This window comes from Porcisia hertigi, chromosome 32, assembly GCF_017918235.1.
Source record: "Porcisia hertigi strain C119 chromosome 32, whole genome shotgun sequence".
NCBI classification, from domain to species: domain Eukaryota; phylum Euglenozoa; class Kinetoplastea; order Trypanosomatida; family Trypanosomatidae; genus Porcisia; species Porcisia hertigi.
The window spans coordinates 194,432-220,391 of NC_090591.1; the positions used below are offsets into that span (position 1 = coordinate 194,432).

At 51.6% G+C, this 25,960-nt stretch overlaps 11 protein-coding genes across 11 annotated transcripts; 5 read left to right on the top strand and 6 right to left on the bottom strand.

The window, feature by feature from the left end:
• Window positions 1-1,116: 1,116 nt before the first annotated feature.
• JKF63_02402 (uncharacterized protein) lies at window positions 1,117-1,917 on the bottom strand (the record flags this gene model as incomplete). Its single annotated transcript, XM_067898429.1, has 1 exon — window positions 1,117-1,917. One exon carries the CDS (start codon window positions 1,915-1,917, stop codon window positions 1,117-1,119), a length of 801 nt encoding a protein of 266 aa, XP_067754586.1.
• A 2,531-nt stretch (window positions 1,918-4,448) lies between these two features.
• Window positions 4,449-5,288, bottom strand: JKF63_02404 (uncharacterized protein; the record flags this gene model as incomplete). Its single annotated transcript, XM_067898430.1, has 1 exon — window positions 4,449-5,288. The coding sequence occupies one exon, from the start codon at window positions 5,286-5,288 to the stop codon at window positions 4,449-4,451; it is 840 nt and encodes a 279-aa protein (XP_067754587.1).
• An 899-nt stretch (window positions 5,289-6,187) lies between these two features.
• On the bottom strand, window positions 6,188-9,385 carry JKF63_02405 (uncharacterized protein; the record flags this gene model as incomplete). Its single annotated transcript, XM_067898431.1, has 1 exon — window positions 6,188-9,385. One exon carries the CDS (start codon window positions 9,383-9,385, stop codon window positions 6,188-6,190), a length of 3,198 nt encoding a protein of 1,065 aa, XP_067754588.1.
• A 1,896-nt stretch (window positions 9,386-11,281) lies between these two features.
• On the bottom strand, window positions 11,282-11,896 carry JKF63_02407 (uncharacterized protein; the record flags this gene model as incomplete). The annotated part of the gene is made up of 1 exon (XM_067898432.1): window positions 11,282-11,896. One exon carries the CDS (start codon window positions 11,894-11,896, stop codon window positions 11,282-11,284), a length of 615 nt encoding a protein of 204 aa, XP_067754589.1.
• A 448-nt stretch (window positions 11,897-12,344) lies between these two features.
• JKF63_02408 (uncharacterized protein) lies at window positions 12,345-12,650 on the bottom strand (the record flags this gene model as incomplete). Its single annotated transcript, XM_067898433.1, has 1 exon — window positions 12,345-12,650. One exon carries the CDS (start codon window positions 12,648-12,650, stop codon window positions 12,345-12,347), a length of 306 nt encoding a protein of 101 aa, XP_067754590.1.
• A 458-nt stretch (window positions 12,651-13,108) lies between these two features.
• JKF63_02409 (uncharacterized protein) lies at window positions 13,109-14,263 on the bottom strand (the record flags this gene model as incomplete). Its single annotated transcript, XM_067898434.1, has 1 exon — window positions 13,109-14,263. The coding sequence occupies one exon, from the start codon at window positions 14,261-14,263 to the stop codon at window positions 13,109-13,111; it is 1,155 nt and encodes a 384-aa protein (XP_067754591.1).
• Window positions 14,264-16,205: 1,942 nt separating this feature from the next.
• Window positions 16,206-16,817, top strand: JKF63_02410 (uncharacterized protein; the record flags this gene model as incomplete). The annotated part of the gene is made up of 1 exon (XM_067898435.1): window positions 16,206-16,817. The coding sequence occupies one exon, from the start codon at window positions 16,206-16,208 to the stop codon at window positions 16,815-16,817; it is 612 nt and encodes a 203-aa protein (XP_067754592.1).
• A 639-nt stretch (window positions 16,818-17,456) lies between these two features.
• JKF63_02411 (uncharacterized protein) lies at window positions 17,457-18,239 on the top strand (the record flags this gene model as incomplete). Its single annotated transcript, XM_067898436.1, has 1 exon — window positions 17,457-18,239. The coding sequence occupies one exon, from the start codon at window positions 17,457-17,459 to the stop codon at window positions 18,237-18,239; it is 783 nt and encodes a 260-aa protein (XP_067754593.1).
• A 547-nt stretch (window positions 18,240-18,786) lies between these two features.
• On the top strand, window positions 18,787-19,869 carry JKF63_02412 (uncharacterized protein; the record flags this gene model as incomplete). The annotated part of the gene is made up of 1 exon (XM_067898437.1): window positions 18,787-19,869. One exon carries the CDS (start codon window positions 18,787-18,789, stop codon window positions 19,867-19,869), a length of 1,083 nt encoding a protein of 360 aa, XP_067754594.1.
• Window positions 19,870-21,614: 1,745 nt separating this feature from the next.
• On the top strand, window positions 21,615-22,067 carry JKF63_02413 (uncharacterized protein; the record flags this gene model as incomplete). The annotated part of the gene is made up of 1 exon (XM_067898438.1): window positions 21,615-22,067. The coding sequence occupies one exon, from the start codon at window positions 21,615-21,617 to the stop codon at window positions 22,065-22,067; it is 453 nt and encodes a 150-aa protein (XP_067754595.1).
• Window positions 22,068-25,092: 3,025 nt separating this feature from the next.
• Window positions 25,093-25,530, top strand: JKF63_02414 (uncharacterized protein; the record flags this gene model as incomplete). The annotated part of the gene is made up of 1 exon (XM_067898439.1): window positions 25,093-25,530. One exon carries the CDS (start codon window positions 25,093-25,095, stop codon window positions 25,528-25,530), a length of 438 nt encoding a protein of 145 aa, XP_067754596.1.
• Window positions 25,531-25,960: the final 430 nt, after the last annotated feature.

A 25,960-nucleotide genomic window follows, 5' to 3' on the forward strand; every position in this document is an offset into this window, starting at 1 on the left:
TTCACTTTTTTTCCCTGTGAACTTTCCCCTTGAAACTAAAATGCAGACCGTTCCTGTGACTTGAATAAGTGGTAGACTGTTGGTGTGCGGACGGGAGAAGTGCAAGGCAGGGCGCTATTCACTGTTTTCACCCCCGACTCGCTCTCCCCCTTCACCTTGTGTGACTTGGGTGCTACGTTCACCAAAGTATCGCCACGCTTTCGTTCACCCCTCTGTTTACGGATGTGCTTGGGTGTTAGTGGAGACGTTGGTGATGCTCTTTGTTGTTTGGACAGTGGGGAGTTGACGTTTTGGCAAAAAAAGTGAAGGGATGTTTGTGTGTGTGTGCGTGTGTGTGTGTGTGTGCACCGATATGATGCAGAGATGAACGGGTGCTATGATGGATTACTATGTGTGTGTATCCCCTTTCAGTGACCGTCTCCTCCGCTTTTCTAGCGCGGACCGTTCCCTTTCGTTGTTGTACGAGTGTGCCCAAGTGGGGGGAGGAAAGAGGACGCAAAAAAAAATGCCCAGTAAGGAAAGTACGGGAGACGTGTGTTTTCGGAGGAGAAACGAAGACGGCGTTAGCTCCCACAGAGAAAACGCCGCCCGTTCGTGGATGCAACGTGAAAAATGTGAGGCACAGAAAGGAATACGGAACAAAAGTGCAGTAAATAGTAGTCGCAGGCAGGTAACAGAGAGGAGCAAACTATTACGTGCGCGGTGCATTGTTCACATGACATGGGCGAAACCAAGACGCACGTGCATTCTTGCTTCGTGCAGAAGCAGCGCCAAAAAAAAAAGAGGAAGACCCACTCGAAGCGCTAGCGTGCCTCTCCGCACAAACAAAGAGGTAAACAACGCCCTCCCGTCTTGCCACCCCCCCCCCCTCTCCCTCCTGGTAATCGTTGAAGAAACAGGGTGCGGAGCAGGAAGCCACAGAGCGCGCGCACGTCTCGCATTGCCCCCAGTCGCGTTGTTGCTGGATTTGCATCATTAAAAAAATCGGGAAACGAAAAGAATCGCAAAGGTCCCTTCATTTCCAGTGAAACAGAGTAAAGGGGGCGACCAATGCTACAAAAAAAAAAAATCTGCCGCGTTTTCCAATTGGCATGAGACCAACGGCTCGTGTGCACCTCACGCAGCAGCTGTCTCGGCAAGCAACACGGCGTGCTCGTCTGTCGGATCGCGGCTAGGCTCCGTGTCTGCCCAGAGGTCGGGGGTGAGGAAGCCGTAGGTTTTGCGCAGGGCGTAGAAAGTGGCCATGATCAAATTGCCGTGGGTGCGGGTCTTGCCACAAGAGCTCGTGTACACGTCCTCGACACCGGCAAACTCAAGGATCTTCTTTGGCACGGGAGCAGCGACGATACCGGTACCACGGGGCGCGGGCACAAGGCGGACGGCGACGGAACCGCACTTGCCGGTCACCTTCATCGGTATCGTGTGAGGCTCACCGATCTTGTTACCCCAGTAGCCGCGGCGCACTGGCACGATGTTGAGCTTGGCCGCAATCATCGAGGCACGAATTGCGAGCGACACCTCCTTGCCGACGCGAGAACCAATGCCGATGTGGCCGTTGCCGTCGCCGACGACGTTGAAGGCCTTGAAGCGAGTGCGCTGACCGGCCGATGTGGCCTTCTGCACGGGGTAGATCTTCATCATCTCATCGCGCAGCTGGCCCTCGGCGATGAGGGCGTCAACGATCTGGTACTCCTTGATGGGCATCGAGAAGAGAAAGATCTCCTCCAGAGAGGTGACCTTCTGCGCCTTCACGAGGCGACCCAGCTTGGTGCACGGAACCCACTCCTTCTCCTCGCCAGGACCGCCACGGCCACGGCCGCGGCCGCCGCGACCACGACCACCACGGCCACGGCCGAAACCGCGTTCCGCGCGGGGCGCCTCCACGACGGGGTTCTCGGAAGGTTGAGCGTCAGCCATTTGGAACTAGCTGTGTGTGTGTGTGTGTGTGTGTGAATGTACGTGTGTACGAAATAGATGCCACAATAACAGAAAACGGGTGGTAGCAGCACGCCGCGGGAGCACAAAGAAGGCGTATGTGGCACACGAGAAAAAAAAGAAGCACAGCGGTGGGATGAACAAGTAGAAACTAGACAAGAAAACGGGCGAGGCAAAGTTGCCAAGCCAGCTGAGATCATACGGAAAACAACTGCAAGACGAGCGAATAATAAAGCAGGGGTCACTCAACAACTGTCCAGTCTCTTTCTGTAGACTAACATGCGTCTACAACACTCTTCTTCCCCTCGAGTAAGTGAGAGGGGAAAACGCGAGGTCAGTAACTTCTTCATCGCACCAACGCAGGTAGCTCTTACAGCTTCCCCACACACACCCTGCAGATGCAAAACGAGCTATGAGGGATAAATGAAAAGTGACAAACGACTTCTTGTAAAGTCCACTAAACACCAGTACACGCCACTCTCTCCTCGTTTTTTCCCATCCGCTCCCTCTCATCCACTCCAACGTGCAAAAAAACACAAAAACTCAACACGGCACGAACGCTAGAGGAAACCAAAGGAGAGGACAGGAAGAGGGGGAAAAAAGAGGTCCAGCGAAGTTGACTCCGATACAACGAGGAAAGAGAAACAAAATCGGCGTGAAGAAAATCCGAAGCAAGATAATAATAGGGAAGAAAGCGGCAAGGTACTTCCTTTTGCTCCAATCGTTGTTCTACCACGAATAGCTCGAGAAGTGAATGCAAACAACCACGGGTCACTCCCTGCCTCTGCTGCACCACGGCTAGATCCTGGTGGCCTGGGACCAGCCACCCGCTGTCGAAGCGAGCAGTGCAGATGACGGGCCCTTTCCGTGCCTCCTCGCCCCTTCCTGTGATGCGTGCTGCGCGATCGGTGCCAGACACGGATGGGTGGGCTGAATGGCCTGACCTTCACGGACCACGTTCGGCATCACTGGTCGAGGGCAGAAACAGTGGCGTCGATTAAGAGGACGGTGGGGGGGGGTAGTCCACACGAAATTCGGGAGGCCTCAAAAAGAAGGCTGGCGCGGTCCAGGTCCGGGACCTCCGAAGCCCTGTACTCGGCCTGGACGCCTCACTTCTTCTCCCCCTCGGGCGCCTCAGATCCCGGCATCCCACAAAGCGGTGCGCAGGCTCCCCGCGTTGCGGTCGGCAGGACTCCGCGGCGGAATTCGGAGTGTCCTCTTGGTGCCTCCCGCACACACGCCACATCACCCCGCCCGGTCAGAGGTGGCAGATGCCCCCCCCCAGTCCGCACACATTCGGATGGACTGACATGCATCTCCCCTCGCCCTCTCCACCCACCACACGCTTGGTCCTCAGACCCTTGGGTGCTTTGCTTGCATGGGATACACTACACCCAGCTGTCGCTTGCAGCCTGTACGCACGGCGCTCGCATATTCGCATATGACGGTCTCTTTCGGGATAACGCTGTCGCCCGGGAGAGGGTGCTACCGTCTCCACCTCCCGTTTCCAACCGGTGTCGTGCGAAGCGGAAGGGGGATGGGCCCGGGATCGCCTGCCCGTACATGCCGCGACAAGTGGGACATTGCTGACAGCTCATAGCTGCAAGGGCGTTCCTCATCTCCCTCACTCCCTCCAAGTCGGCACTCCATGTCGACACTGGCAGTCACCAGCCACCGAACCAATCCAAAGCACGGGCAGGCGCCGGTGCGGAACTGACTGAGGATGGCTTCCTGCTAACCACCCGGCTCAGCATCCCTGCACCTCTGCCTGGAGCGGCTGGCCGCCCCCCTCCCCCTCCAGTGACTGTTGCCCTGGCGTACCGCATTCCGAGCTCAAGAGACGCTGAATTGGCGTTAAAACCGGAAAGACCAGCGAGAAAAGCGCGGAAACTCGAGCAGTTCAGGAAAAATGAGCGACTGGATAGGAGTGCTGCTTTCTCATGCCAAGTGTCCCCTTTGCCCAAGTGTTTGTGCTGCTGAGGAGATGGGAGAAGGGCACAATGGCCATGAAACACTCCGGTTACAGGCAAGGTGACTTTGAGTCCATATGGATCTGCCTGGGAATATCCCTGTACACCGACGAAAAGAACAAAGGTTGAGGAGAGAAAACCTGACCGTAATGGGGACCGCGAAGCACGCAGTCTTCTCTATCCCCCTCTCTCTCGTACTGTTGCTGTTGCTGCCAATGCAAATCCTTACCCCCTTTCCACTGCGTACATCGTGGGTATATATATGTGCGTGTGTGTGATGTTTCCCTCCTCTACGCTTCGCTGTAGGACCCGCTCTAGAGCGAGAAGAAGAGAGAACCGAGTTGGGAGGAATTCAAATGCGTAAAAGAATGGGAGTAGAGGAAGCCACAACCGAGCGCGCCATGAATATGTGTGGTCTACCGTCAAACTGCTACAGACATGTAGGTTCAACAGCGTACTGATCTACACGAGCCGCATATATAGCAGGGACGTACGCCAGAAAAGGGAGTCGCGACAACCCTCTCCTCTCACCCCCCTTTCTTCTCATTTGCGCTCGGTGAGAAAAAAAGTATCGGGGTGACCCCCAATACGCGCATTCGCGTTCATCGACTCCATTGCCCGCATGTCCTCCGGTGCAAGCTCGAAGTCGAAGACGTCGAAGTTCTGCTTGATGCGGTCCTCGCTGCTGGACTTTGGGATGACGACGACGCCGAGCTGAAGGAGCCATCGAATGATGACCTGTGCTACGGACTTTTTGTGCTTTTCCGCCAGAACCACTAGGCGAGGTTCGTCCAGAAAAGCACCCTTGCCCAGAGACCGCCATGCCGCCACGGCAATGTTCTTCTCAGCGCAGTATGCGCGGAGCTCCTTCTGTTGGAAGAGGGGATGCATCTCTACCTGATTGATCATCGGCGGTATCTGACAGTTTGCTAGGAGGTCATCTAGGTGGTGAGGCTCAAAGTTGGACACGCCAATCGCGCGCACTTTTTTCATCTCGTATAGTTTCTCAAAGGCACGCCACGTTTCGAGGTACGTGCGATTGGGACCGGGCCAGTGAATGAGGTACAGATCCACGTACTCGACCCCAAGCTCCAGGCGACTCGTCTCGAATGCGGCAAGGGTGTTATCGTAGCCGTGGTCGTCGTTCCACAGCTTAGTCGTGAGAAAGATATCAGAGCGTGGCACCCCGCTCTCCCGAATACCCTGACCAACGCCCCTTTCGTTCTTGTAGAAGTGGGCGGTGTCGATGTGACGGTAGCCAGCGTTGAGAGCCCACTTGACGTTCTGCAGAACCTCTTCATCCTTCGCCTCCCAGGTTCCGATGCCGAGCTGAGGCACCTGCACCCCATTGCTCAGGGTCACATATGTGCACTTACCAGCCATGATGACAAGTTCGACCAGCCAGTGTAGGGCGGATAAACACGCTAGCTTTGCTGCAAGACAAAAGACCGCACCCAGGAAAACCCCCAATGAAAGACGAGAGCTCTGTGAACCTAATCGACGATATAAAGTCTTTCTGCTGCTACCGTTGCTCAGCACAATCGCTACACCTCCTTTTTTTTTGGGTGGGGGGGGGGTCGGTGTCGTGGGTGCTATTCCTGAGGACCCAGTCACACAACGAAGAGGAAACGAAATCGACAGAGGAACAGCATTTCAGGGAAAGAAAGTAACAGGGGTGGCACAAGTAAAGAGAAAAAAAAAGGGATTGTACCATGAAAGCAGAAAGCACTGCAGGAGACAGTAGCCACAGACAGCCACCTCATCGCCAAAGTCTGGAGTGAATCAAAGACAAACGAATATTGCGCTTGTCCTCTATTGTCTGTTTGAAATCCTGCTGAGACTACACACTCTTGAAGCGGGGCACAAAGAGCTATCAGGCACAGCTGCCTCGGAAAATACTCGATGCGAAATAGGGGGCGCACGCACACACGTCTAGATGGTCCTCATGACGCACATTTCAATTTGCTGACTCTTTGGCTCCCTTTCGGAGCTGATATCGCTGCCTCTCATAAAAGAAAGGGGGACAAAACAGGAAAGGGCATACACAAAAAAAACGCCGGTGGATCTACGTGTGGTAGTGTGTATGTGAGTCCTAGCGCGACAAAGGTGGGACGCCTATGTTGCCGACTCTTTGTTTTGTCGCTCCGAGTGCCCCAGACAAAAAAAAAGTCACGTTCCCTCACTAAGAGGAAAAAAAAACTGGACATTACTGTACATATTGCTGGTCACGCTCACTACAGTGTGACACACCCATGAATGCAGCGCCACTGTGATGGCCGCCCCTAGATCTCGCTTTGCAACGCGGCAAATTGCATACGCCGGGGGAAAAGTAGCAGCTCCATTTCCTCGAAGCAGCTGCTGGCAAAAGTGGAGATGTGAAAATACGGCTGGAAGCCACTATCCACGTGTAGCAGCGATGGACACGCCTGCGCCAAGTCGAGTAGCGGCGGCATAACATCAACTTCCTTCCCCGACATTCCACGGGCCCAAAGGGAAAGGAATTGAAGCTTCTGTGGTGCAGTTGTTTTCAGAAAAGCTACCCACTCACCAATCGCGTCCACCGTTGATGCCTCTACGTCACCAAGCAACAAACACTTGAGCTGCTTTGCCACCGCAACTGGAAACACTGGGTTCTGCGCAGCACCCACCCAGGGTGTGGTCAAGCCAGTCGCGGTGCAATTGAGCCGTCGCATTGTAGTCGGCAGATACTCTAGCGCAGCAGCCATCCCACTAGAGCCGAGTAGCGGATGCCCCTCCAACGACAGCTCCTCAAGCGCTGTGAAGTGTTGCAGCAACAACCCCAGCGCCGCACCATCGACCTCGGAGACGAACTCATTGCGAGCTAAGTGCAGGATCCGCACAGTTGGACTGTAGGACATGTCCGGCAGCGGCAGAGCCTGGGACCAGGCCTGGAGGTGCCGAAGCTGTAAGCTCACATGAGAGAGCGAGAGTGACGTGAGCTGGCCACATACAGCAGCCAGTGCCGCCACCTCCTCCTGCCACAAACAAGCGGCGAGATCGTTGTGGTCCATGTTAAGGTTGCGCAGCGCGCTGCCCGGCCGTGCCACAGTCATCCACAAGTCGTACAAGTACGAGTGCGCGTGCTTCTGCTGCTGATACGCCTCGTCGACGCTGAGCTGGTTTCCCTCCAGGTTCAGGGTAACCATGGAGCTGTTCTGACAGAGTGCCTTGGCCAAAGCCCGCACATCGTTGGGGCCCAGGTGACAGTAGCCGATGTCTAGGTGACAAAGAGCGCGGTTCGTGGACAACATTTCAGAAAACTCGGCGAATTCGGGGGAAATCGACAAGTCATCCTCCGTGTGCTGGTGTCTCTTTGCCGGTGCCCTGGAACCTATCGTGTTATGGCGCAAGGACAGCGTCTCTAGCACTTTATTTGTTTTGAGGACCTCTGCCAGAGCCTTTAATCCTTTTCGCTCAATGTTGCAGCTACCCAGATCGATGACGCGAAGAGTGTTCATACCTTTCTTAGTATGGGCAACAGGTGGGTGGGGGAGTGCTTGCGCTACCCACTCCTGCCACTCCTTTTTTTCTTCAGGGGAGAGGTCGCTAGAAGCATCAGCATCAGTATCGGCGTCGCTATCTGACCCTGGGTTGTCATCGAGAGCACTGCTTCCTCCAGGCGGTTGCTCCACATTAGTGAGCAGCACGGGCGGTGCCTCTTTGGCGTACTCATCCTCATCGCCAGAATCCGATAGGGCCGCGGAAATGCTCGTACTGTGGGCAGGGGCCAAAACCAGTGATTCGCGCTGCACCATTTGCAGCAGCGCTTGCCGCGCTTTCTTCTCTCCTCTCACTACGGCACTTCTGGCAGCACCGATCTCTTCTCCCAAGCCGTCCCAGATGGCATCCATCGCCTGCTGACGCTCCACCACCTCCTCCGCCGACAGGGGCACTTCATCCCGCAGCGCATAGGAAAGTTTCTTGCACCCGCGGTCACCGACCTGGTTGCCGCGCAGGATCAGTGTCTCCAATCGTGACCACCCACTACGACGACTGCAGTACGCCTCTTTCTTCTGCTGCCTCTCTGTGGCTCGACGATCGGCGATGGCGTCACTGTTGACTGTCACGAGGCTCTGGAGCTCGCGACAGTACTCGTGGGCAAGTGCGCTACGTGCCTGTACCTCACCGCGAAGAAACGCCCTCAGCTGCTTCTGGAAGTGCCTCTGCTGGGCCTCCCGCTCCCGTTTTTCCTTTCGCGCGCGCTGCCTCTGATCCTTAGCCCTCTGGATGGCTTCCTCTTCATCATCTTCCGTATCTTCCTCCTCTTCACCCCCTTCCTCCCCCTCAGACGCATCCTCGTCTCCTGCATCATCGCCCACCTCTTCTTCACTCTCGTTGTCGCTTACACTGTTCTCCTCATCGCTCTCACTAGAGCCCGGGGATGAAGTTGCATCCTCGCCATCGTCACTGACAGTCGCACTGTCGGCCAGAGAAGCGCTGCTATCATCTGGATCGCGGCCACCAAGAAAGGCGGCTTTATTAAGCCGCCCTTCAAGGGACCACTCTATATCCTCAGCAGCGTCCTCGCCCAAGTCTTCAGGCAACAGTTTCGTATCCGACTCAATGAGGGCGTCAATGAGGGCCACCACAAAATTGACGTTCAGATTTGTGTTGGAAAGATTTAGCGAGGTAAGAAACTTGCTCACCTTTACAGCCTCGCAGAATGAATGAGTGAGGCCTTCAAAATCTGTGTCTGCAGAGCTGAATCCGATGTTGCTCCGATCGAGACTTAAGCGCTGCATCTCTGTTGACGTCAAAGCCTCCATCAGCGGAATAATAGTATTCTCGAGAGAACAGTTAACCAAAGACAATTCCTCAAGTTTTGTTGCGGCACTAAGGAACTCAGCAAGGACCGTGTCTGTCTTCGCCGACGACGCCCCGCATACGAGGAATCCACTCAGCTGCTCCACCACTGGCTTGCTGCTCATTAGAGACCCGAGTATATCACCCAACGATGCAACAGTGTCAGTGCACGGCAACGCGATAAGTCTCGCCACCGACACAGATGCCGAAAGTCCCTTGGATTCAGCAGAGCGACGCGCCACAAGGGACAAGAAGTCGTCAAGATTGTTGGAAGGAATCGCGAGCTCGGATGCATGTATGGGTGTGCGCCCGATAGACCCTACATCAAGGCAAACCGCGGCACCCTCTCCCACCACAGAATCTTCGGCTAACGGTTTGAATTCGCCAAAATGCGGACACCACAACGAGCGGTTCGCGTTGGAGCAAACGAGAGCTGCATCGAAGCGACGAAATCGACGCTGGAAGGACACTGTCAGAGATTCCGCAATTTCATTTGCCGACACACTGCTATTTGCAGCAACACACGCATCCCTTTCAGCCGAGAAGGGGTCACGCCCGCCATGCTCACTGTTCTCGAGGCCAATACATTTGAAACTTGGCACGCCTCTTACACACGCCTGTGTGTCACTAGATGGGCACCACGACCGCTCAGTCATCCTCGGTAATTTCTTCGATTCCAGGACGGTAAACGCGGAAGGACAAAACAAATATGAAAACAGCTTCGCTCGACGGAGGGTAAAAAGCTCGCTCTTCCTTTATGGCGTCCTAGCCCTCTCAAGCAGCTCGTAGTACGTAGCTTTGTGGGAGCCTGTCATTGATGCAGGTTGGCGGCTCGTGTGTCAAGGAAGAAAACGGCGCAATGTTTGAGAGGTGGATTCAGAGGTACACACACGGGGTTTGAACATATGCAGAGACGCGTAGCAATGCGCATCTTGCGACCAACTCATCAAATATGATCGACTTAGAGACCGGTACATTTACTGGCCCACAAACAGAATTTTTCTTTTGAGAATATCCTCAGAATACAAATAGCTCGAGAAGTGAATGCAAACAACCACGGGTCACTCCCTGCCTCTGCTGCACCACGGCTAGATCCTGGTGGCCTGGGACCAGCCACCCGCTGTCGAAGTGAGCAGTGCAGATGACGGGCCCTTTCCGTGCCTCCTCGCCCCTTCCTGTGATGCGTGCTGCGCGATCGGTGCCAGACACGGATGGGTGGGCTGAATGGCCTGACCTTCACGGACCACGTTCGGCATCACTGGTCGAGGGCAGAAACAGTGGCGTCGATTAAGAGGACGGTGGGGGGAGGGGGTAGTCCACACGAATACCGGGAGGCCTCAAAAAGAAGGCTGGCGCGGTCCAGGTCCGGGACCTCCGAAGCCCTGTACTCGGCCTGGACGCCCCACCTCCTCTCCCTCTCGGGCGTCTCAGGTCCCGGCATCCCACAAAGCGGTGCGCAGACTCCCCGCGTTGCGGTCGGCAGGACTCCGCGGCGGAATTCGGAGTGTCCTCTTGGTGCCTCCCGCACACACGCCACATCAGCCCGCCCGGTCAGAGGTGGCAGATGCCCCCCCCCCCCAGTCCGCACACATTCGGATGGACTGACATGCATCTCCCCTCGCCCTCTCCACCCACCACACGCTTGGTCCTCAGACCCTTGGGTGCTTTGCTTGCATGGGATACACTACACCCAGCTGTGGCTTGCAGCCTGTACGCACGGCGCTCGCATCTTCGCATATGACGGTCTCTTTCGGGACAACGCTGTCGCCCGGGAGAGGGTGCTACCGTCTCCACCTCCCGTTTCCAACCGGTCTCGTGCGAAGCGGAAGGGGGATGGGCCCGGGATCGCCTGCCCGTACATGCCGCGACAAGTGGGACATTGCTGACAGCTCATAGCTGCAAGGGCGTTCCTCATCTCCCTCACTCCCTCCAAGTCGGCACTCCATGTCGACACTGGCAGTCACCAGCCACCGAACCAATCCAAAGCACGGGCAGGCGCCGGTGCGGAACTGACTGAGGATGGCTTCCTGCTAACCACCCGGCTCAGCATCCCTGCACCTCTGCCTGGAGCGGCTGGCCGCCCCCCTCCCCCTCCAGTGACTGTTGCCCTGGCGTACCGCATTCCGAGCTCAAGAGACGCTGAATTGGCGTCAAAACCGCTAGCGTCAATTTTGTAATCTGAGCAGCTGTGGCTACATTGTCCGGGAGGGCCGATATCAGAGGTTTTCCTGCTTTTTTTTGCTTTTGTTTCGTGGTATGAGCATCAAAGAAAAAGTGAAAATACAGTGGTGCGTGAGGGCCTCGTTACAAAACGAATCTGCGCCAATATTTCATAAGGCATGTATTTTTGACAGCAATGTTGAATACAGATTTGCCTGAAACCGGGGATTAAAATGCCACGTCGCGTATCACGAAAACTTTTCCAAGCACCGTCAGTATTACTGCTTTTTTCCCCGTTTCACGCCCAAAATTAGCTCTCATAGCTTCTTTTATGACAATGTACAAAAAGCGCTTTTTCGATGATGCTGCATGGGGCGTGGCGTTGTCAAGACCTAATCTAGGTTGTCTTCTCGAGCTCGTTTCCGGATTTTTTTCAATGAATGTCGAAGAAACCTCTGTTGGCTCTTGGCGTCGTCAGCATCCTCGCAAATAAGGCGAACGTAAAAGGATTCAAGACCACAAAAAGGACACTCAACATCCATTTGTGACTTGGAATCCTCCGATTTTTTTAGTGTCGAGGCAGATACAACGTGCCCACATCCCCAGAACCCAAGAAACGAGTGAACTCCTAACGCTGTGGAGTAGCCTGTTATTGGACAGCAGACGCTCCCATCGCTATTTACTTCGTTGGCAAACTCTCTCACGTCTGTCAGTTTTTTAATGGGAAAGTCGTCCTTTTCTTTGGCGTCATCACTACACTTCTTTCGATCGAGCAGATAGTCAATGACACTTTGTTTCGAAAAGACATCACCAGCTGCATCAAACACTAGTGGCGCTTCTAGAACCTGCATGGAGAGTGCACAGTGAGTCCATCTCTCCACCGTTCTTGACCTATGCGTTGTTTTCTCCTTCGCTGGGTCTGATTCCGAGTCAGCCCCAGTGGCATACACTCTGGACTTCTGAAGCAGCGAGCGCTTGTTCGTCAGCGCCTGGCCATCACCCCCCATTAACTAGGAGCGGAAGCAGCACCGCCTCGTCGTGAATTATCAATCCACTTTTAGCCTTGCGCACCAAGCACTAATGCGTGCAGGGGGGAAGCTGATGTATCCCTTTTTTGTACAAAGCAGTTTAGACGGTAGACGAAGATGAAGTAATACTGCTGTCCAAATGGAAAAAGCAGAGTAGCATTGGCAAGTCAAAGAGCTAGACATCTTTTACCATTTCGCTGATCTGCCGGTGACAAGAGGGGCGACAGATGTGCGAGAAGCCCCTCGCCCTTGTTGGCATGCCTCATGGAGAGGGACAAGTGCGGGAAGGGCACACAGATAAGTAGTTACACGGAGGTTGAGAGAAATGCTGTATAAGAAGAATACCTCCGTGAAACCGTAGATATCGGCAATGATTAGCTGTGTTTGAAAAAAAATAATATATATATATATATATGGGAGGTCAGGGCTACTTTACATCAAGAATGGCACACTCACCCTCTCGAGGCCTAAAATCATAGTAGATGCAGTGTTGTGCAGAGGAGTCCAGGCCTTGATCCTCGCTGGCGAAAATTTGAGATAACAGCTGCAAGGGATCACGCAGAATTGTTGTGGGCTCAACTTTCGACTTCCATAATCGGATATGTGAAATCGTTGATCCATGTTGCCGTTTTATATGATGGATAACAGCATACAATTGATCATTGGAGTTGAGCTCAACCGTGCTATCGAAGACTGACAAACCTACCATTTTTGTCGTGATTGTCATCTTCATTGTTGTGCGCAAATATCAGCAAAGTTTGTGAAAGCAGTGTCTGTATCTGTGTCTGTGTGTGTGTATCTTTGATATTCTTTTGGGCACTTGATGCACTAAGTTGTATTTACTAAAATCCAAGAAGAAACAAAATTCCAGGGAAGAAAAAAAATGTTCAGGAGTTTCAGGAAACAACATAGCCGTTTAGCAGAACCAGTACTCTTGCCGAAGTCAAGGGTTAAACGTTGGGTACCCCTAAAAAGTACAACGTGAAACGATGAGTTTTCTGGGTGGAAAAAAAACCTGAAAAGAAGAGCACACCACTCTCAAAGTCCATTTTTTCCCCTCTGGCGTCATGCCTAGCGAAACCCATTAAAAAGGAGAGCAACAATGAAGACGAGAACTTATCAGTGGCACTCTTCTCACATAGAGTCAGAAAAGGAAAAAAATGAAAGCAGCAGCACTAAACTAGTAACGCGCTACCGTGACATGCTTTCGAGGTGGGAAATTCGTCTTTCTAGAACATCAAGGCGCTTCATTATACGCGATTCTACCTCTTCAAGCATTTGTGTGAACTGAGAGAGGGCAGTAGTGACCGAGCGTTGTGATTGCTGTGGCTGAAGTGGTTGACGGCCGCTGCTGCTGGTAGAGTCGATGGAGCTCATACTGGAAAACCGCGTAGGGAGCGCGTCCAAAGAGGAGTGCAACTCGCGCTCTGAAAGATGTGATCGGTTCAAGGGCAGAGGCTCGGGTACTACGACCGGATCCCAAACTGTGCGCAGCAATATGAAGTAATTCAGGTCGCTACGATAGACGGAAAGCCGCCATCGCTCATGATTGCCCTTCCGTTGGCATTCCTCAGTGCAGTAAAGTGACGTGCGGTGAAATTTTTTCCCCTCGTGAACGAGGGCTTTACCGCTACCCAGGGTTCCAACCCAGATGTGTCCGAGAAACACAGTATCAGCTGGCGCGATACCCTCCGCACGTGTAATGTATGCCATCCCGTTCCAGCATTCGGTTGGATGCTGCGCAAAAACCCCGATGTAGCACTTCTGCAGCTCGGCATTCCGTGTCTCCAAATTCTGTAAAAGTGCAAGCAAATCGCGCTCGCTGATCAGAGAGGAAGCCCCTGCCCAGTAGGGTGTTTCGCAATCAGTATTTCCCTCCTCTGGCTTTACTCGTTTAGGAAATTGGTGCCTCTTTCCGGAGTAATGCATCACAGAATCGCCTTCGCTGGAGAACACCGAATTGTCACTATCATTAGTACTATCATCGTTAGGCTCTTGGCCATACTTCCCCACCAAGATCGCAAAAAGCTGCTCCTCCTCACCGCGGCACTCAAACAAAAGCTTCTCAACATTGCATAGTTTTTGTGGATTGTACTTTTCGTAAAACCTGTGGAGGCGCTTGTAATAACTTCTTCGGATACCCTCGCTTGCAGTGTTCCCGCCGTCCTGTGCTGCATATCCCGAGTTGCTTTCTCGAGACTCACAGCCTGGTTCGCTCGCGTGCGATAAGCGATGAGACACAACATTGTGCTGCTCATGAAAGGTGGACTCCGGATGAAATGAGACGTTACGGGCATTACGCGGCGCATTCTGCTCATTCGGTTTAGTGGTACCAGATGCACTCATTTCTTAAGAGAGTCCATTAAAAAAGGTGCGACTACGCAACGGTCAATGAATAGAGGACGAATGCGAGCGAAAGGCAGTAGAAAGGGATGACAATTATTTTCAAAAGGAGCGCCGTACTATCGGAAAAGGCTCATCTCCGGAGAGAAAATAGCGAAATGAAAATGATCATTCACCGTCACTCCTTTTTTTTTCCTGATCTCTGCTATGAAAATGACCAAATTTCCTCAAGTGTCCTGAAAGATTATCAGTGAACAGAGATGCCTATTACCCCCAGCTTGCTTTACTTCTTCGTGGCACCTTTAGCCGATCTGAAGTTCATCGCATGGTGTTGGAGAAACAAACATACCTCGTGCTAGTTGACGGTCCTGCGCTCCGATCACCTCGCGTCGTATCAAAATATTGCAGCTGCACTAGAGAGAGTATAAATATATTTGCGCGTGCGCTGCACGAATGACTTCGCTCGGTGGCTTCCGGCGATTGCGGTAACCCGAAACCATTGGACCATGCCAGACTTTCAGGTTTTCCACCTCAGCTGCACCATGATCAACTACATCGAGAGCCAACATGGCTCATTTTTGAGACTGATGGGGTTAGGGTGAAAGATGAGACGTTAAGGCGTCTGTATTTTCCGGGGCAGCTTCGACCACAAAGCATGCACGAAACACCACACACTGCTGTTGGCTTTTCAGGCCCCCCTTGCGCAGTGGTGAACGATTGGCACATAGGCAAGAGCAATACGGGCACTGTGATCTCAGTGCAACCACTGCCTCCAACAATGATCGTCATCGCCAAGGATGTGGGCCGATTATGCTTGCCCACACGCCGGTGCTTTCCGCCCCCCCCCCCCCGCGTGCGTGTGTGTGTGTGATAATGCTGGTGGTGGTGTTTGGGCGGGGGGGGGTCACACTCCCGTCACCGATAAGCAGGGAAGATCAAGTGGAATATATTCGCATCATCGTGGAACTGTATCCAAGGAAAGCTTTTGCGTGTGTGTGGGGGGGGGGGGGGGATGTGTTCACTGCTGGAAGTCGCCCTGATTCAGAGAAACCACGGGCCCCAACGCCGACTTCAGTAGCAATGCATCAATTTGATCTCTCTGTTTGAGGTGTTTGACACTGCGCCTTGATGAGATAGCCCCGTTCAGAAATGCCTGTCAGAAGTAATAACACATGAAATAGGGCGACACAGAAGAGTACTGTGCTCCATTCACACAGTTGGTGTGGCTTAGGTGAGGGCTCAGTAGTTCGTGGGGAAGGGGTTAGAAAAGGAGTCCTTTCTAAGACACCTTTTGCGTTGACTATGTTGTACAATGTCCGAGTGATGTAGTTTCAGCATCGCCCCTGTTAGCTCCAGAGTTGGACTTGTAGGGGTACCCGTCTCAAGATGAGGTTCTACCGCCGATAACTCACCTTTTTTTTTGATCTGTGAAGCAAGGTGATTGAGGATAAAGTTGTTCTCCTCCTCGCGAATACCACCCACACTGCATGTCGTGAAGGTGGCGGGATGATGACGTAAAGTAGCACAAACCGTTTCCAAAGTAATTGTGGTAGAGGCTCGTAGTGCACTCAGCAGAGAAGGTGAGCACTCTGCCCTTGTGCGCTGAATAACAAGACGAGCCGTAGCTGATCGTAATTAGACACATTTTTCCGCGACCAAAATCACCCAACATGGAGACTTCGCACTGCTACAACACCCCACTGCCTCTGTGGAACTGCCTCAGGTTTTTGGAAAATCTTTTTTCTGTCATTCCCCTTTTGAAACCGTGTTTTCTGTATCGATCACTACTCCGCCAATGGCCGGGATTCATTCTCTAAAAATAATAAATTGAGAGCTCGTGCCTTTAGCTAGCTGCATTTCACCACTTTAGCCGTTAGGCAAGTTTTCTAAAACCTGTATGTTTCGTATACTCTAGGAAACGTCCTTTGAAAAAGAAAAAAAAAACATGGAGAACAAGTACCAGCAGCTGATGAAACTCGTTGTTATCGGGGACAGTGGTGCCGGCAAGTCGTGTCTGCTGCACCGCTTCATCGAGGACACTTTTTCCGAAGAGCAAGCCCAGACTATCGGTATTGAGTATGGCGCCAAGATAATTGACCTGGGGGGAGCAAAAGTCAAACTGCAGATATGGGATACGGCAGGCCAGGAGCGATACAAGTCGGTCACAAGGAGCTATTACCGCGGTGCCACAGGCTGCATTATCGTTTACGATGTCACCAATAGAAGCTCATACGACAATGTTCCGCAATGGTTGAGCGACGTGCGACAGTTAGCAGGGAGCGATGTCATCGTAATGCTCATTGGAAATAAAATCGATCTGGCAAAAACAAACAACCTTCGCGCAGTCCAGCACAATGAAGCATCTTTGTATGCACAGCAGAATGGGCTTTTTCACTTTGAAACGTCCGCGGCTACAGGTGAGTTCGTCACTGAAGCGTTCCTGAAAGTTGCCAAAAGCGCCTTTTCCGCCACAGTTGCTCCGGAACCAGAGCGAAATGTTGTTCTGAGCCAAGGCAACAGTACCAATAATTCATACCTTTCGTCGTGCCCTTGCTAGCACGTCTGCTCTCTCTAGTGATTTTGTTCTTGCTTCACCTTTTTTTCGGCAACGCGCTTGGTTTATGCGTGATATATTTTTTCTTGGTGGTTCACTCTTAATGTTTTGATCTTGAATCGAGAAGTGTATTCGGGCTCATTCCCCATTTTTCCCTATTGTTGTCGAGAAAAATGCTTTTTTTTACTGCAGTCAAGTTTCAGCATACGATCACGAGAAAAAAAAAGATTGCTAAAATTGAGCAAAACCCGAGGCCACTGCAACACTTCACTGCCAATTTACTCAAAGAGACAAAGCATATATATGTATATATATATATATGCATTTCACGACTGTTTTCTCCCTTTGACCGTGATCAAAGGATTTAACCGTCCTGGCTAAGTACCCCTATTCACTTCCTCTGTCATCACCGTGGCAATATTCATCAGTTCCAATGAAATATCCTTCGGCCCCGTTCTAAACCCCTTTCCTTCTACAGACTCCACTTGTTCCTTTCTCATTCCCCTCCATTTGTTGTTGTCACACTTTTTTTCCCCACACAAGCGTATGTTCTCCTTTTTTTATCCGTCTGCAAACACATTTCACATCTGAAGTGAATTTGATCAAGGTCCCACTGTTACTAATTCTCAGTGCCATCTTCTGATGCCCACCAAGCGTCCAAAGTCAAGGGAGCAGACTTTCCGTGATGAGCGAAAGCTCGGTGTCGAGAGGCTTGTGGAACGTATCTTTATTAATTACCCACGAACACTGAGCTTTTCGCACCGCTCCTTGGGCAGCTTGCGGCATCCATACACGAGTCTCATTAGCGATACGGCTTCTCGGTACACCTCTACTAAACGAAAAATCACTTACTTGTTGGAGGCTTTGCTAGATGCCAAATCTGAAAAGCAAGCCTGGATGCGAGTGGAGCGCATTTTCGATTGTATGCTGGGCGACAGCTTGATGGAGAAGATGAAGCTCGATATTTTGCTATGTTCTGAACTGCTACAGCGCTTTGAGCTGCTCTGGACCCGCCTTGGTGGTGCCAGTGGTGGCACCATTTCCGAGGATGCCTACAAACAATTTCAACAGCAGCTGTATTTTACTCTTCTCGGTGTTGAGGATATGTCATTGTTACCTGCAACAATGCAGTTTATTCTTGAGGATTACCAGTATGATTCTCAAGGGAAAAGTGGGATCGAGTTCAGCGGCTTTGCAAACTCGATGCTGGAGTTAGCTGATAACTGGACTCGAAGTCGTGAAGCGGCGGATTTTGTTGCATTCATGGACCAAATTATTGAGTGCCTCTCGCCTAGTGCGGCACAGTCACTCAAGGCGGATGCACCAAGCGAGTTCACTTTGAATAAAGAAGCCTTCTTTCGCGCTGGAGTGGTAGTTCCCCGAGTGGAAAACGAAAAAACGGTTTACTACAGAACAGCTCTTTAGCTCGTATTGTTTTCAGAAGCACTTCAACAATGTAAACTTTTACAAGAGCCTGGCATTTTTCATGCGAGCAGTACTTTTTTTTTTTACAACACTGCATGTTGTCCGATGATGTGAATTTTATCTGCTGTCTTTGTTTGTATACACGGCTTAGAACAAAAGGCGCCCGAGAAAACCACTAAATATATAAGCTATTTCAGGTCGATGGAGAGAGTGCCAGTTGTGTGTCGGGGCTCAAAAAAAGAACGGCCAACCCCCTTTTTGGGAAAAAAGAGCCCCTTTCAATTAGATTTTACCCATGCTAGAAGAGACTCGGGTTTTGACGTTGAAGCTTACACGAGTCTACACAATCGAGGTACGAGTCGCACTGCGCTTCGTTACTCTATTTCACTCACCTCCTCCTCCTCTTTTTTTCCCACAGAAAGCGGTTCTCTTCCACCGTGTCCTGGTATTTCATCTATAACATTTACAGGACCTTGCTTGTACTCATAGCACAGTCCTCCACGCTAGGCTTACTTCCCTGTTAACTTTCTTCTTTCTGGGCTGAATCATGTCACCCCTACCCCCTAAACCACACTCGAAAAACTCCCTTGAGCAGCAACAGCAGCGTCATATCTATGTTCGTCATACGCCACTGTCAGTCTCGATCGTCTTTATGGTTCTTGCAGTTGTATCTATCCCACTCGGCGTCGTCGTGATTAAGAGCGGAGATCAAACGACAAAGCTTGATTTTCGCTATGATCATTACAACAACTACAAACATTCTATTGCCCCCGCTGGTGAGCTCGCCGTAGATTTTCCATTCAACGGAACTGTTTTGTCCACAGGCATCAAGACAAGGCTCGATTTCTCGTTGTCATCTAGTCTGACAGCTCCGGTGTACATGCAGTATCGTCTCCACCCATTCTATCAAAATCACCGCTTGTTTGCTTCCTCCATCGACTATGAGCAGCTTCGAGGCGGTACAAGTGATTTAATACCATTGTGCCAGCCATTTCGATTTCCTGGCGAAGCGACTGGTGATACTGTCTCCGGTTACTACAGTCCGTGCGGCGCTTTCCCATGGTCTATGTTCAATGATAGTATCAGCTTATTCAAGAACGACGGCACCCTCATCTGCGACGGCGGCGCTTTCACAGTCGATGGATCAAGTCGGGTGGCAGGTAACAACTGCAAAAAGACTGGTATCGCTCTCGCAAGGGACGTTAAGTCCAGGTTCAAGGCACCAGGGGTTATTCCCGGACATGGTCCAATGTGGAAAGCAGACGGTGATCCCTCAGCTACCGATCCATTCCTTAAAGAGGGCTACTACTTCAAAGAGCCTGGCCACAAAATACCATCTAGTCTGGACGAGGATTTGATGGTGTGGTCCAATATGGCTTTTACGTCTAACGTGGTGAAGGACTACCGTATTATCACTGTCGATTTGCCAGCCGGTGACTATTTCTTTGAGATCACAGAACACTTTCCAACTTCGGCGTACTCCTCTCGTAAGTACGTGCAGCTCTCGACTCGATCATGGATTGGGGGAAGGAGTCACTTACTCGGGATTGCTTTAATACTTTTGGGTAGTGTGGCGTTTACCCTGGGAGTGGCACTTCTTTCCCTGCAGTGCATCCTCACCCCAGCGTAGAAAAAGGGTGGTTCTTGTGCTCGGGTTCCCCCAATCAAGATTCACTATTTCGCTATCTCGTGTTACCAAAACGTGCAAGGTGATGTGCTTTACGTAAAACTGAAATTATTAGAATAGTATTGCCTTGGACTATGTTGCTCCAAATACCCCGAGATGCATCTCGTCTGAGAGGTGCATCTGGCGTGTGGTTTGGTACCTGTGGTCTACTTTTGCATTTAATTTTGCTTTGCTTCCCGTGTTGGAACTCATCATTTCTGACATGCGGCTCCTATTTTCTTTCTTGACGCTAAGGAGTCTCAGAAAAACCTTCACCAAGCGGATCTGATCTATCATCTTTCAGAACACGGGCCGAACTCCCCTATCGCGCTTTTGTTTTCTTCGCTCGTACTGCTTAGCCACCGTTTTGTCCTTCCTTTTTTATCTTTGCGCCTGAGTTCCTCGTGCGGTGACTTTTCACTCACTGCGTGAAGCGATTGTGTTATTTTTGGAGTTCTTTGGAAGTGCTTTCTGCTGAGGGCTTGCTTACGGAGTATGGCTCAACTTTGTGTATGAGGGGAACCTACTACCCATTCTAGACGTAGGCTGAGTAACCCCCCATCACTCCTGCTAATGTCAAACCACGTTTGCTGGGGAAAAGGGTGAGTACTCACAAGGTCGCGAATTAAGAGCAATGCATCGCTACAGCGATAGGAATTCAGCACCTGGATGGTGTTGATTCGCTGCAACCTGCATCAGTGAACACGTTCGCGCCATTTGTACAGGGAGCGCAGAGGTGCCAACGTGACTGGAACGCATTTCACCAGGCCATGACTGGCCACCGGCAGGGACATCTGAGCATTTGAGGGGATGCAGCCGTATGGCTCTTGGCATGTTGGGAGTGGCTATGAGGTGACCTGTGAAGCAAAAGTGAGCCGTGCCGAAAGCAGTGACCCTTCTGTGATGACTGAATCCGTATTGCTCAGGGGGTGTATCTACCGCTGCCCCACACAGCGCGGGGTGAGAGGTGCCTCTCACTGGCCTGGGTAGGGTGTGCAGGTGTAATAATGTCTCCGCTATCAAAGACTGAGATGCAAAATCAAAAACCTGCTAAGAGAGCAGCTGTGTGCTTGCTGCCGGGCTTTATCTTCTTCTCCTTTTGTCGAGGTGCTGATTGTCTTAATTTCTTGTTGGCTTCGTTGCCCATTTGAGGAGGTTTTTTTTCTCTCTTGCAAGGGTTCAGCCTCTTTGAATTTGTTTGTCTCTCCCTTTGGCAATCCGCGATGCGGGGTCGTGTGCAGTGGGGTGGAAACTTTCTTACCATTGGTCGGACATCTCCCTGCTCATTCCTAAGCATTCCCAGCATGCATAGAAATAGGTCAAGCGACGTCTCAAGGTACCTCTTCTCTGGTGTGTGCGCGGAGTTACCTCGGGCAGTGGTGTTGCTCTCTAAGAAACAAAGCAAATTCTGTGACTATGCAAAAGTGCATGAACCCGACTGCATCCTTTGTTTAGCCGAAGGGTGTGTGTCGAGCACTGTCGTGTGGTTGTGGGAGCTGGGTGCGCTTCCACGCACCTCCGTGACTCATTTGTTTTGGTTTCTCAAATCCCATTCTCGCACTTGTTTCCTATAAGTTCTCCCTTTCTCCGCGTAGCACACCTCAAGGACTATACTTTGCTGTTTCCGAAGCAAACAAGCCAAAAAAAAGAAACGTAACCAAACCGCGCATTCTTTTTATTATTTTTCTTTCCTGTCAGCAGCGATCACGATGTCGTGGCAAGCATACGTCGATGACAGCCTTATCGGGAGCGGCAACATGCACAGCGCCGCTATTGTCGGAGCCGCTGACGGCAGCTACTGGGCGTACGGCGGTAATTACATTCCGCAGCCGGAGGAGGTGAAGCACATCCAGAAGTGCTTGTCCGACTTCTCAGTTGTGCAGTCCTCTGGCGTCAACATTCACGGTGTCAAGTTTTTTGGTCTCCAGTGCGGCACCGACGGCGACTCCAAGTACATCTTCTTCAAAAAAGGTGCCGCCGGTGGGTGCGTTTACACCACAAAGCAGACGTTCATCGTTGCCGTCTATGGAAACCCCGGTGACACCTCCTCGCTCAAGCAGAATCTTGAGAAGAAGCAAGTGACTATGCCCACAGTGAACCCCGCGGAATGCAATACAACGGTGAAGCGCATTGCAGATTACCTCATCACGCTTGGCTACTGATCGCTAGCACCTTAGCTCAGAACCCCCCTCCCCCTCCCCCCCGAAAAAAAAAAACAGAAAATTATCGAAGCCAAAAAACAATTTACACCCTCAGAGGAGTCTGTGCGTGCCGTGCCATGAGATTTGCTTTGACTCCTCTGTATGTGCATGCTGCTACTACCTTCGCTGCAGGCACTCATCTGTTTATCTCATCCTGTTCCCCTCTTCATTATTTTTTATTTTTATTTAATGGGCCCTTATTTGTACCTGTTCGGTGGCCTCACCTCTGTGCGCTCATGTTTGACCCTTTTGTGCGCTTTAGACTGAGGGAATCAATGCACTGGTAGCTTGCGCTGCCTTCCCCCCCTTCCTAGTCAGTTTCTGTGCTTTGATATCGCGAGCGTGTCGAGACGGGAAGTTGATCTGAATCAACTTGCGGGAGGAGGAGCCCCCCCCCCCTTGGTGAGCTTCAGTGCTGCGTTGTGCTTCACGGGTAGCTTAGAATTTCCACTTTCGGTTCAAGGCATCGCTGGTAAGACCACTGTCGTTTTTCTCTGCGTGTGTGTAGTAAAGATCGGGGGGAGTGTACTCGAAGAGGGAGACAACCTGACGTGATCTTTACCTGCTCCGCCCTTTTTGCATCAGCTGGAAATCGGCGACAAATTTACATTTTTTTTGTTTGTCACTTTTAGAAGTTTGCTCCTTCTACTGTGTACCTCAGTTTTTCTTTCTTGGCTCTTTTGTTTTTCTTTGTTTTATCATATGCCATTTTTCTTTGTCTTCGGGTGGACTGTGGTGTGCTGTGTGCCGTTCACTGTTTCCTTTCTCCTTCCCCCCCCTCCCCACCCGAGGTTGTGTGTTCGTGTGTGCTAGCACGTGCACACGTATGCTTGAGAATGTGCATGTCACCTATGAAAAGGACCCAAAGAACCGTTGTTTCAAAAGAAAAAGAGGACTGCCACACATACACAAGTAAAGCAACAGCGACAAAAAAAATTCAAAAGATGTGTGGGGTCTGATAGGGAAGATGAAAAAAATGAACAATGCATTTAGTCAGATGGCCTCTCTCTGTGGGTGAGTTTTGGGGGGGAGGGGAGGTGGAGTGACTTCAACAACAACAACAATGAAAAATACTCCCCAACCACCCACCTACTCCCCTTTTTTATCGAATGATATCCATACAGGACGGAAGTTTACCCTTCTAAAGACAGATTCACGCACGCGGAAGTGCAGCGAAGCCGAGGAATCGAGAGTCTGAAAGTACTGCGGCTTGCCAGCGCACTGCTTGCGCAACAAAAGTTTTGCTCGCTGCTAGTGCTTATAGTGGCAGAGCACGCTTGTCAAAAGCCAAGCGGCCTCCTGCGTCAGTCATTCTCCTCTCTCATGTGGAAAGAATTAGGGAGACATCACGCCAGAAAAATACGACGTCCCTGGCGCTCTGAAGATGACTATCCGGAGGGTTTTCTGTTCTCCCTCCGTTTTCATTCCCCCTTCTGCTCCACTGCTTCCTCTACCCCCTTTGTTGGCTTCCATCCTTGCTTGCGCCTGCTTTTCGGTGCGTGTGTGTGTGTGTGTGTGTGTGTGTGTGTGAAGGCACATCAAAAGAGGGGGGTGAAGACAGAGAAAGGAGACGACGGGGGTTCAGCAGTTCATTCCCCCATAGCTGTCAGTTGCCCCACGCCGTTCGGTGACACACCTGCCGTTTCCTTTTCCTCCCTTTTCTTCCTCTCATCCTGACCCACCTTGTGAGTGTGTTGGTTTAAGCCCCCATTCCCCCCCCCCCTCTCCCCCCTTTTTAATCCTCTGTCGCTTCTACTGCTCTTCGCCCCCGTGTCTGAGTTTTTTCCAGCTCGTTGGCCGCGGTTATGTCCCAAGGGTGAATCGTTCAGCGAAAAGAGGATCACAAATAATAGAGGTACAGCACAGAAGTCGCACCAACATTTCATATTCAAAAGTACGCATTTCGCAGTAATCTTCTTGTTTTCCGGTTTGAGCTGCCCTTTTTTTTTTGCCCCATCGTTTGAGTCTGTCACGCCCTCTGGCATCGGCATTTGGCATGAGAGACCGGATAACGAACGAAAAAAGCCAAAAAGATAATTTGAACACTATACGCACTCACAGAAGCAAACATGTCTATGTCTTCTACCCCCCTAGTAGTGGGCCCACCTGGCACGTCGATACCGCCAGTTTCGATGCATCAATGCTACTACAACGTTATGTGCAAATGCGGTACTGTGGTGTGTACGCAATGCTCACGTATTTGTATGGCATGTGACTCTCCAGTTTGTCCTCATTGCCTTCCTTTCAAGATGCGGCACTGCAAGAGTTGCTGCACTGCATTTTTTCGCAACTACAGGCACAACTTGTGAGGGGTATCCAAGCATCGTCTGCTGTCTTGGGTTACTCCTTCTCCCCCCCTCCCCCCTGCGCCACGTATGATCTCTTGACTTCGTTTTATTCGTCGTGATAAAAAATATGCACGAGTACTAGAAGACGTACCGCCGTAGCGCGGGCAGCGTCTTGACACCAGACGAACTTGCTGTCTCCAAGCCTCCCCCCCAAAAAAAACATTCAAGTACGGAAGAACTCGGTGAAAAGATGCAAAGTCTCAACAGCTGTACACATCGCCCCGTTTCATCACTACACGTGGACAAGGCACTTTTTTTCTTTGCTGAGGAATGTATGTTTCTTGGCGTACGCTTTTCACCGAGCTGTTCGTTTTCCTTTCTGCGTGCTCTTTCTTCTTCTCCCCTTATCGGATCTTGGTGCCGCCTCTCCTAATTCTCCCGCTTCTTCCATTCCTGAACCAATCACCTTTCTTTCCATGCGTCTTTGCTGATGAGGTAGTCATCCCTTGCAGTCGTGCGAGACACGCACCGGTACAGACTAGGCACCTGCGAGTTTTCTCAGGTGAGCGGGAAAAAAAAAACGCAAGACATAGAGAGGCAAAATTGGTTTTCCTCCATCTACATTCCTGGCTGTGGCTTTTCTTGGCCCCCCCCCCTAAAAAAAAGGTTGCGAATTAGATTCAATCCGGCACTTTGCCATGTTGCTCCGCAGTATCACCAAGTGCGTTGTCCCGGTCATCAAAGCCACAAGCTACACATGCTCGTACGTTTTCGAGCGTCGGCCCACGCCCGTGATGCCCACTTCCATCTTGCCTTTTCACAACAAGTCCATGCCTACCCCAATCCTCGACCCCGAAAGACTACAGAAGATTAGCTGTGGTACTGGTCAGCCAGCCCAGCGTGGCCGCCGAAAACCGCTTGTGTGGAAGCGCCGAAAGCCGTGGTTTGACCATCAGTGGTCGCTCGACCTCCACCGCATCAAAAAGGGCCCTGAAACGCCTCACTTTCCTGACGGCGTCCCCTTCACGCAGATCCGCGCTTTCCAATCCTTCGCAGGGCGTGCCTGGAAGATCAACGCTGGTCGCCGGCGCAAAATCCGCTTGTCACTGAAGCGTGGCCGCAGGAAGCTGCTGTAGCCGCAGTGCCGAAAGGCAGTGTGCCTAAACTTTGTCGTAGGCTACACGTTTCTCTCTCCAATTTTCCCCGCTTTTGTGGGACCACTGGGTGCTTCTCTGACTCGACACAGAAAAGCACAACGAGCTAATGCGCGAACTCCCCCACATCGACGCAAACCCTTGCGCCGCTTGTGTCGAAGCGAACCAGACTGAGGGCGTACTGTGACAGTTCGCTACTGTCCGCTCACTGACATTGCCGTTGCCGTTGTGCTTACTTGTCCCTACCCTTTCTCTGTCTAGATCTGGGTGCTGGGGTAGTTGGTTGCTGTTGAGTTCTTCTTCCTGTGTCTCGTACTCGTGACACACGGAGACAGGAAAGTCGTGAGGTGCAGGGGGAGGTATCTTGGAAGCCGTCCTGTGGTTTACCAAGTTGGGTCGCTGTCGGGATGGG